General features: G+C 57.8%; 1 protein-coding gene across 2 annotated transcripts; it reads right to left on the reverse strand.

Annotated features, from left to right (window-relative positions):
• Positions 1-282: 282 nt before the first annotated feature.
• MPO (myeloperoxidase) lies at positions 283-9846 on the reverse strand. 2 transcript variants are annotated; one of them, XM_066364661.1, is made up of 14 exons: positions 9720-9846; positions 9553-9630; positions 9305-9398; positions 8824-8999; positions 8498-8621; positions 8252-8381; positions 7969-8175; positions 6879-7197; positions 4450-4610; positions 3521-3776; positions 2945-3115; positions 2005-2242; positions 1075-1289; positions 283-373 (listed from the first exon to the last, which is right to left on the reverse strand). In XM_066364661.1, exons 2-13 carry the CDS (start codon positions 9626-9628, stop codon positions 1082-1084), a joined length of 2160 nt encoding a protein of 719 aa, XP_066220758.1. In that variant the 5' UTR covers positions 9629-9630; positions 9720-9846; the 3' UTR covers positions 283-373; positions 1075-1081. The 2 variants fall into 2 exon arrangements, with proteins under 2 accessions (XP_066220758.1, XP_066220757.1); XM_066364660.1 differs by having other exon boundaries at positions 9553-9835.
• Positions 9847-10618: the final 772 nt, after the last annotated feature.

A 10618-nucleotide genomic window follows, 5' to 3' on the forward strand; every position in this document is an offset into this window, starting at 1 on the left:
GGACAGAGCTTTGTCCCCTCGATGTCCCCACAACTGACACAGATTTACTAGTGACAAATGAATAAGGACTTGGCCACAATGCCTGTCCTCCCGGTGGTGAGGGCGGAAGGAGAGGGAGGAGAGTGTGCTCTGTTTGGCCTGGCACCCAGGCCTCTAAGAACTGACTGCCTCCCAGGTATGGACCAGCCAGAGGAAGACTCCTGGATCCCCTCACCCCAGTTCAGAAAACACAAGGCCCTGTGGCAAGTTCAGACTCCACCCACTGTGCGCACAGAGCAAACATCCCCATCAGTGCTACTTTATTGTCATAGATGTCAGGTACAAACAACTGGTACATGAGAGCCAGTGCGCCCCAGTTCCTCTCTGGCAGCCCCTGTGGGTAAGCAGGAGAACGGGGTAAGGAAGATAGAGGGGAGCCATGGACTGAGCCTGGCTCACCTGGACCCACCACACACAGCCCAATGGCCAGTGGCCATTGCTCCAGGGGTCACCAGTTCACCTCCGCTAACCAGGACACTGTCACAGTGTAAGCTCTGGGAGGGAAGAACCGGTGTCTGGCTTTCTCTGTTTCCCACGCCTGGCACAGGGTCTGGCAGACAGTCAGTGCTTGATAAAGAACTAGAGGGTGCCCACAAGCCTATGAGCAGCCATGACAGCTGTAACAGCGGCTGTTTCCTTCTTATTTACAAAGAGGGAAACTCAGGCTCAGCGAGGTTGTGCAATATGCTCAAGGTCACACAGCCAGTGAGCTGCAGAGCGGGGATTTGAACCCAGCGGTCTGGCTCCTGAGTTGTGCTCCTTACCCATCTGCTCTGCTGCCTTCCATATACTCGATACTCACAGGAACAGCAAACACACACTCACATAAACAACACACCATCCATGTTCACAGAGAACACACATAAAATGCAATTTATATCCACTGCACATGTGTACACACACAGACACACACGAATGAATGTCTAGTCGTTCGTTTTCCCAGCCAGCAGTGGGACAGGAATGGGCTCGCCTGGGGAAGGGAGGTCTGGGGTTCAGGCCGCGCCCGGCCTTCGCGTCCCCTCTGCTCCCCCTTACCCAGCCTCTAGTCCCTTTCCCTCCAGGGAGCCAGGTCCAGCGCGGTGTGGGCGGTGCAGTTGACAAAGTCCCGAGGGAATGTGTTGGACATGAAGATGTTGTTCTTGGACACGGTGGTGATGCCCGTGTTGTCACAGATGATACGAGGCAAGGAGATAGTGGCCAGGGCCTGCCGCTGCTGCGTGGTGAACACACCCTCATTCTGCCACCAAAACCTGCATGGGAACACCCAGCGGCGTCACGCCTGAGGCTCTCCTGGGCTGGGAGGGCATCCCCTGGTTTGAGCCACTCCCTGGATGCAGAAGGACCACAGCCACAGTGGACAGCACTCTACAGCCCAGGAGAGCTCCAAGCCCTCAGGCAGCCAGGGGCTTTCAAATAAGTGAAGAAGCCCCCCTTGCAGCACAGGGTCAAGTCCAGCTTCCCGGATGCCCTGACCCCAGCTGGACAGTGAGCCGAGCCCACACTCACGCACCAAGCCTGTGCCCTGACCCCAGCTGCACCCATGGGGGTGGAGAGAATCTTGGGGGTGTATATAATTCCACCCAGAAAGGGACACCTTTTTCTCATCTTCCCAAAGGCACAATATGAGCTAGGTGAGCACTAGGTACGACAGATGTCAGAACCCTGATGAAGTGGTTCCAGGAGAAGCAAGGATGGGACTGTGCAGTAGTGGCTGACAGCACCTGGCTGCACCCGGAAACACGGAGGAATAAAGAGGCAGGTTCTCTGTCTCCCCTCCTTCCCCACCAGGGGTCCAGGTCCCTCCCTGCGGCCCCCCTAGCAGGTTCAGAGCCCGTTAGGGCTCCCTGGAACAGCGGGAGGTCGCAGTTTCTTTCCAGCCCTTCATTTCACTGGAAAATGCTGGAGGCTCAGGACAGACCCAGGGCCACAGGCACACCTAGGGCGCTCCGCCCGCCTCCTCCTCACCGATCGCCATCACGGAGCTTCTTGAACTGGGTCCCGATGAGGCAGGCGAGGAGCGGGCCCACGCGCCCGTTGGCGTTCAGGGGCTCGGCCACGCCCCCCATCCAGATGTCGATGTTGTTGGGCGTGCCGTACTGCTCCATCAGCTTCCTCGCCAGGTTCGCGTTCTTCAGCACCGTGGTCAGCTCGCCCGTTGTCTGGGGCTGCGGCAGCCCACAGAAGCGCCTCCAAGCATTGTAGCCTGCGTGGAGGGACCGGACGGGTGGCTGTGGGTGTACCCTAAAAAAGTATCCTTCTCCACACACTGAGACCATCTACAGAGTCACAGAAGGGCTTTTCCCAGGCTTTAAACCCCTAGGGAGCCCTCAGCCCCTGGCTCAGGCCAAGGGGACAGCTGAGTCACACCAGGACCCTACGGCCAATCCTAAATTGCTCAAACTCCTGCCAAGTCCAAAAGTAGGGACATCTCATCGTCCCCCTCTGGAGACCTCAGGCCTGTGAGGGGGAGAAGTGTGTCCAGAAGGCTTGGCCACACTGCCGTCCCAGCCCAAAGGCACAGGCCTTGGGGTGAGGCTGATTATGTTCATATTCCAGTGCAGTCACGGGCTCGACTGGAAAACCAAGGCAGGTTTTGAACCTCTGCAAAGCCCCAGTTTCCTCTTCAGTCAAACAAGTGACAGTAGTTAGCCTCTTGCCCTCGAAGGTCACGGATGATGAAGCAAAGTGAAATGATGGTGGAGATGGGTTTTCAGACCAGAGGGACCAGAGGGCTCGTGGTTATTAAGATGCTCCCGTTTAAGGAACTGCTGGAAATGGGCCTGGTGGGCCCGGGAGTGGTAGGGGCCTGGCCTCAGACGGATCCCTAAGAACCAGGTGGGGGGGCAGGGAAGCCTCGGGCAGCTGGGGGCCCTGGAGAGGGGGGAGGGGAGCCCGCGGCCCGCACCTGGGAGGCCGTGGTCCCGGCTGCGCTGCATGTTCAGGGCGGGCAGGTCCAGCCCGATCCTCATGACCTGCTCGAACAGCCGCTCCCGGATCTCGTCCACCACGATTTGGTTCTGGCGGTTCAGCTTGGCAGGGGTGGCCATGAGGCCCCGCAGGATGGGGTCGATGCCTCCTGGGGGCCAGAGGAGCAATGTTGGGGGGGTCTGGCTCAGAGTCAGAGCTCAGATAGGAGTCGAGGACAAGTTCAAAGTAGGGTTGGGGGATTGCAGAAGAAGGCTGGGCATTTCCAGCTCCGGGTGCCAACGGGGCCCGAGTGGGAAGGTCCTCACTAGGCCCTCTCTCATCATGCTGTTCAGACTAGCAAGGTCGGGGCGCCCCCAACATCTCCCTCGGGGCCGTCTCCACCCCATTCCTTGTAGTTAGTTGTAGAAGCAGAGTCTGGTACACCAAGGAGGAGGAGGAGTCAGATCAGATCCCCCAAAATGGAAGAAACGAGGATTTCTCCTGCGCTGGCTCTCTAGGGCCAAGCCCGCCCTCAGCTGCCAGCCCCTTCCCTCCTGGCCTGGGCCCCACTCACCTTCCAGCACAACCCTCCACGAGGCAAAGAAGACCCTGCTGAGTGGAACGCGGGCGTTGGGCCCCACGGGCCTGTACTGATTGTCCAGGCGGAACATGAAAGGTTGGATGAGAGTGTGGCCATAGCGGAAGGCGTTGGTGAAGACGTTGGAGATTCGGGGGTCCACCGAGTCATTGTAGCCACGGTACCTGGGCAGGTACTTCCTCTTGGCCTCTGGCCCCAGCACCAGGGGCAGGTAGTCCCGGTAAGTGATGATCTAGAGGGAAGTTACTCAGAGTGGCCTCTCTACTCACCCCTCCCTGCAGAGTCTTTATCTGCTCCTGGCTTGGGGGACCCTTCTTGTCCCTCCATGGCAGAGAACTATTTCCACAGCAGTGGATCTAGGTCTAACAGAGTGGTACCAAGGGGCATAAACAGAAATCTTGCCGGCTGTGTGACCTTGGGCCAGTTATTAACCTCTCTGAGCCCCAGTTCCTCAAATATAAATTAAGGGCAGTTATGCTGCTCTCTGCATAAATAACAAATGGCTTTGTTAGTCATTGTGAGTTATCAATGCCTCATTTCTCCTACTAACTTAGAAGCCCCTCCAGGGCAATGCTTTTATCTCCTTTCTCTTGGAATGACTCGGTGCCCAGCAAGCCTGTGGCTCACAGTAGGCTTCAGTCGATGACTGTGGGAGGGGAGGAGGCTAGGAGGCGAAGGGTCACCTAGGTGATTCGCCCCCGTGAAGAGGAGATACAGAACAGTCTCACTCTAGAGTCGAGACTCTGCAAGTTCCTCTGAGGCTTAAATGAATCTCCTTTTAAGTTCTTGGTGCAACTCAAAAACTCACCCTCGGCACTGCCACTGTCTGGCAGGATGAGGCAGAGACACATTTGGATCCCAGCTCTGCCCAACCCCTGGCATCACGGAGGCCCAGGACCACCTACCTGGACCATGGCTCCCACGATCTTCCGGGCTTCCTGGTAGAGCCTCTCCCCATCCCAGCGGGGGTTCAGGCGCTTGAGCTGTGTGGCCAGTCGGTTGTGCTCCCGCAGAAAGAGTGTGTGCATTGAGGTGAGCTCAGGCATCTCACTGGAGCGGGTGTCCCCTTGGGGAAGCAAAAGGTACCGTCACTCCTGAGACCTCCATCCCAGAATGGCCTTGCTCTGCTGAAACTCCCTCCTTTAAAATGCCTCCCACCCAGCCCAGCTCTCCACCCATCTTTCCACACCATGTTCAGATGACACGTCCCCTGCCTTGATGCCCTGGTCCACCATAATAGCTTCTTCCTCAGCTTAGGGGCTGCTGGTCAGAGACATTCATTCGATGGTGTCAGATCTGACCTCTGCCTTGCCATCTGGGAGCTCCTTGAGAGCGAGGCTTGCTGTCTTTTGCCTTTCTTTTTCTGACCCTCTCACCCAACACACACATAGACACGTGGGGGTTCACACAGTGCTTCATACAAAGTCAGAGAGCCAGGAACACTGCCTAGTTGACTCCTCTTGATTCCGAGAAGGCCAAAAAGTAGCATGCATGTGGCACTCCCCACTTCCACGCTCATGTCAGACACGGCCTACGACCCCAGCACTCTCTCGTGCTCAAATTGGATGCAACCTCAGAATCTTTGTCAACACAGAACTCCAGAAAGCCACTGCCATCCAATCGGAGTCGCCGCCCCTACCCTTACTACATGCGGATTGTGCAGCCCGCTCAGGGAAGGGGGTAAGGGCGCGGGATGGTTCAGGCCCGCCCCTGAGACTTCAGAAGAACTGGATTAGACCCCTGATCCCCCTAGTCCTCCCCCCGACAGCCCTCCTCTGGGAGGCCCTGAGGCCACCTCAGCAGGACACTGGGCTTGGTCCTCACCAGCCCTAGAGGCTGGTGGGAAGGAAACTCCGAGAGGAGCTTTTCCATCCTGTGAGCTGTCAGAGGTCGTGACGATCGGGCCTGGGACAGACAGCTCGCTAACACCAGGCTGGAGGCAGCCGTGACTGCTGAGGAGTGTAGCTCTTCCCTCACTAGCCCAGGAAGTCCACACTGTCACTGACCTTAAATCTCCTCCCCAGGGTTCGGCCACTAGAAGCCACCAGAGGAGAGGTTGGGAGATCAGAGGGAAGGGCTTCAGGCCAACTATTGGGTTTGAATTAAAACAAAACAACAACAAAAAATAGCCCTGGCGGGTTGGCTCAGTGGTAGAGCATCAGCCTGGCATGTGAATGTCTGAGGCTTGATTCCTGGTCAGGGCACACAGGAGAAGTGCCCATCTGCTTCTCCACCCCTCCCCCCTCCCCTTGCTTCTCTCTTTCTCTCTCTCTCCCCTCCTGCAGCCATGGCTTGATTGGAGTGAGTTGGCTCTGGGTGCTGAGGATGGCTCCATGGCTTCTCCTCAGGTCTAGGAAGAGCTCAGTTGCTGAGCAATAGAGCAACGCCCCAGATGAGCAAAACATCGCCCCCTTGTGGGCTTGTGGGAGTCTGTCTCTCTGCCTCCCCACCCCCCACCCCTCAAGGAATAAAAAAAAAATTGGAGTAAATTATGCAAATGTCTAACCACCGTGCTGTGTACCTAAAACTAATGTAAAATAATATTGAATGTCAACTGTAACTGAAAAAGAAATGTTATAATAAAGTCCAAAACAAGTAAGAGACCCAATGGAAAAAAAGATTGGAAAATGTCTGAGCATGGGCGCCATCACTGCTCCAATGGTATCCCTGGTATCCCCAGTGCTCACAGCTGTTTCAATTTAAAACCCCGCCCTCTCTAATTACAGGAACTCGAGGTGGGCAGGGGGTAATGTTCTGGAGTGGCCTTGTCCAGTGGAACTTTCTGAGTTGATGGAAATGCCCCGCAGCTGTGCTGCCCCAGAGCGCACTAACCCACGAGGCTACTGAGCACATGAAACGTGGCTAGTGCAGTGGAGAAAGTGAATTTTTAATGTCCGTTTATCTAAATTAACTTAAATTTAAATGCAAATAACCACATGTGGCGAGTTAGTGGCTACCTAACTGATGATGTGATTCAAGAGGGGGAGGCCCCCCCATTGCTCTGTCTCCTTGGTTCCTCTTCCTCAGGGACTCGATTCTCCTGTCTGCCAGAGTCCAGAGGGAAAGAGAGAGACAGAAATGGATGGGCAGAGGCTCCTCCACCATCACCGAGTCTCCTTCTTAGGTTTGAGTTATTGTTTTCTGCTTTATACTTTTCCTTTCTGGCTCCATCCAACTTGTCAACAAGGCAACTGGACTAATACCATGAAGGTGGTGAGGGCAGAGTCTCTCTAAACGCAAACCCACAAGCTGCTTACAAAGAGGCCCACTGTGGCTCCAGCGGGGACCCCCCCCTGCCCCGTGCCATCATCCCTGGTCCCTGCTCCAGTCTGACCTGCCAGGAAGCAGGGGATGCTGGCACTGCGGTTGGTGAGGAGGCAGGGGTCGTCGTGCAGGTTGTCGAAGGGCAGCAGGCCCCGGCCGTTGTCGGTGAAGCGGGTGTTGACCTTCATCAGCCCCAGCTGGTTGGTCAGGTTACGCAGCTTTCTGGCCAAGGGCTCCTCGCTGCCGTACACCATGCTGGCGTCCAGGAAGGAGGTGAGGGCGTTGATCTGGTTGCGGATGGTGACGTTGCTCTTCGTGCAGGCAGGGCAGGAGCGGAAGAACGGGATGCAGTCTTGTTGGTTCCTGATGCGGGGGTCATTGGGCGGGATCTGTGACACAGAGGGAGACTGAGCCATCACACCCAGGCGGGGACAGCAGGCTGGAGCAGCTCTTCCCCCGTCGGTCCACGTGAAGGCCTTGACCCCAACTCAGAAGCAGCCTGCAGCCCAGGACCGGAGGGGAAACTCGCACACCAGAACAGGGCGCCCTCAGGCTACAGGGAGGCTTACCAAGGCTCACAAGGGATCACTGTGGAAGGTGCCACCTGCAGTGCCTCTGAGCTTCAGGGCCAATGCCTAGAAAGCTGGCCTGGGGAACGTGGGGCTCCTTGGAGGTGAACCCCTAAACCTATATCTCACTACTTTTCTCCTGTGTCTGCTCCTCCTCCCGTTCCTCTAGATGTGACCTCTACACTGGCCAGGCTCCCGTCTCTTCCCTCTCCTGTTCCGGTCTCTCTCTCTCCCTGTCCTTCCTGCCTCTCTCCCTGGCCTCTGTCTTCCTCTGGGATTCTCCTTCCTTCTCCCCCACTCCCCCTGCTCAAACCACAGTCCCCTCAGTCCTGCTCCAGCCCCACGACCCAGGCTCTGTGTAACACGGGCTTAGGGAAGGTGCCCTTTTGCAGGAAGGAAAGAGGACTGAGCATTGGGCTCCCACACAGAGGTTTGAGGGGCAGTGGGAAGATCCTTGGGGGTTAGAAAGAGCAAGGCCAGCCTTCCTAGGGAGCTAAGGATGGGAACCTGGACACAGAGAGCGGTGGCCACTTCCAGGAGTGATGCCCACCCTCCCCATCGGCAGGCACTGGCAGGGCGGGAAGGGGGCACCTTGAGCGGAAAGCAGGGCGGCTGCTGCACACAGCTGATCTCGCAGTTAATCCCACTGACAAAGGCGGCCCGGGCCGCCGGCTCAGGGGTGAAATCGAGGTCGTGATCAATCAGCTGGCCCCACTGCATGAATAGGAGCGAACGGTCTTGGTCCGGCGTCAGCTGCGCCGTCGGGAAGCGCACGACGGCGTTGGAGACGGCGCGAGCCTGCGGGACACGGAGCGTCAGGGCTGCCTCGGCGCCCGGGAGCCCGGCCGCGTCCCCTCTGCCCGCCAGCGCTCACCAGGGGCACCGGGAAGCCGCCGCGCCTGACCCCGGGCGTCCAGCCGTAGGGCAGCGAGAAGCCGTCCTCATACTCCGCGGGCAGCCAGCGCGCAAAGGCGCGGTTGGAGGCCCCCAGCGTGGGGCTGCGTCTGCAGGGCGAGGCCAGGACGCTGACACTAGGTGGCGCCAGGGTCCGCCCGAGGACGTGGACGCCACCCGGAGCCGCCCGACCGCCCGCCGTGGGGCAGCCCGGCGCTGGGCACACCTGTTGTTGCACTGCCCCGTGATGGTGCGGTACTTGTCCTTCTCAGGGCACGTCACCCCGAGGTCCTGGTGGGCGCAGCCGCTCGACTTGGACAGCAGGTTCAGCTGGGCAGGCGTCAGCACGTCTGCAGGGGAGAGAGGAGTGGGAGGTGAGACCCCCATTTCCTATCCTAGGCTGAGAAACCTCGGTCGGGGGTGGGGGGCAGTCTGAGGACGTGGAGGGGAGACTCCCTGAGTGGAAGAGTTGGGGGCGATCACTGGAAGGTGGTAGGGTCGCGTGGAGGGTCACTAGCGGAGCAGGGGTTGAGGTTGTAGGGGCAACAGCACCTGTGACGTTGAAGGGCCCTGACATCAGTGGTCGCAGCTTCCCCTCCAGCAGGTCCAGGGCCACATGCAAATAGTCAGCAGCCCTCACAGCTGTCCTAGTGGCTGCCACAGGCTGCTTGAAGTAGGACAGGAGTTCCATGGGGCTGGCTGAGCCACTGCGAAGCCGCTGCTTGATGCTGCTTGGAGAAGGGCGAGTGAGAGCCAGAGAAACGGGCAGAGACGCTCAGCAGAGCCCCAGCCGGGAGATGGGCACACAGGGCCGTGTGGACGGTCTCACAGACAGAAAGAAGGTTTCCTTTACAAACAGGGTACGGCTCTGAGTGCCCACACAGTGGCAAGGCCATGGGAGGGGTGGTTTGGAAGATGTTCTCACACACAAAGCCTCACAGACAGAAAAAGGGCCCCACCCACTCCCAGGCCTGTTCCTTTTTCCAAAGGCCTAGGCAGCCTTGCCCAGACTGGGCCGTGCCCGGCATCCCACCTTGCCCGCCGCTCCTTGTAGGCCTTGTCCACTAGCCGCCTGGCCTCCTCCATGCAGGTCAGAACCACGGAGGTCTCCACCTCCCCCAGCACAGCTGCCAATAATAGGGGTCACAAGGTCAGGAATGAGTCCAAAGCACCTCCCTTCCCATGAGGCCCCGAGCCAGGGTGGCCTGCACTGAGAAAGGCACACCTGGAACTCAGGCCTGCCCCCAGCATCCCACCTGTCCCTTCCTTCTGATCTGTTACCTGGAGCAGCGGCCTCTGAGGGCCGGGGCACAGCCAGAAGGGCCAGGAGCCCTGCTAGGGCCAGGGGCAGCTTCATCTCTGCAACCAGAGCCCCAAGCTCACAGTGCACTTGGGAGAAGAGAGCCCCACCTTCCCGCTCCTTCCGCCCCCCCCTCGCCCCTCTGTACCCCAGTCCCAGCTCAGTGGGCCCTGCCTATGGTCGGAGCCCGGCCTCCCTGAGGAAGGGGTCCACGGTGCCCCTTTTGTAGCTTCGGTCACTCAAGCCCCCGGCCCTCACTTCGGAGGCTCGCCCAGCATTGGCAGCACCTGAGCTGCATCTAGGCTTTTATATCTTCCCCTGGGGGAGGGGTGGGGCCGATGAGGCCCGCCCCTGGGGACCAAACTCTCTCCTCCCCCACTAGGGTTGGGGACTGTGGAAAGAAGTCCCCGATATGGAAGAGAAGGGAAGGAAAGGAGGGTCCAGAGCTGTCCCCAGAATTTCTCTCCCCAATGTGTGCCTAAACTAGTGCTGTCCCGAGGGGGTTCAGATAACTAACTTCCCTCCCAAATTCTTTTTCTCTTCAGTTTTTGATCTACTTTATACTTTTTTTTAATCTAGACATTAAATGTAAGGGGTGACACTGATCAATAAGAGTACCTCGGTTTCAGGTGCACATCTCTATAGTACTTGAGCTGTTGGCTGCGTTGTGGACCCACCACCCAAAGTCAAATCACTTCACGTCACCGTGTATTTGTCCCCCTTTACTCCCACCACCTCCCCCGAAACGCTTCACCTTTATCTGTGTCCATGAGTCTCAGTTTTATATCCCACCTATGTGGGCTATATATATATATTTCTCTCTTTTTATTCTCCCCTCCCAAATTCTGATTAAACCTAGTATCCAGGCTTCCTTTGAAAGGAATAAAAGTCAGGAACCAACAGCCTAAACACTTATGGGAAACAGAGACCCCAGAGGAAGAGGGAAGATAAAAGGGGAGACCGGGAGTGATGGCAGTCCGATCAGCCTGGGGGGGGGTGTTCCCCACCCCCAACAGTAACCTGGCCCCTAGGCCAACCTGTGGGCAG

Source organism: Saccopteryx leptura, chromosome 2 (assembly GCF_036850995.1).
Source record: "Saccopteryx leptura isolate mSacLep1 chromosome 2, mSacLep1_pri_phased_curated, whole genome shotgun sequence".
NCBI lineage: Eukaryota > Metazoa > Chordata > Mammalia > Chiroptera > Emballonuridae > Saccopteryx > Saccopteryx leptura.

What these genes read in the sequence shown, in the direction of transcription:
- MPO (XM_066364661.1), bottom strand. Translation starts at nt 9,628, where the DNA reads ATGAAGCTGCCCCTGGCCCTAGCAGGGCTCCTGGCCCTTCTGGCTGTG. An exon ending in TACAAGGAGCGGCGGGCAAG is followed by an intron (nt 9,000 to 9,304) that starts GTGGGATGCCGG and finishes TTCTCCAAGCAG; the next exon opens with CATCAAGCAGCGGCTTCGCA. An exon ending in GTGGAGGGTTGTGCTGGAAG is followed by an intron (nt 3,116 to 3,520) that starts GTGAGTGGGGCC and finishes TCTGGCCCCCAG; the next exon opens with GAGGCATCGACCCCATCCTG.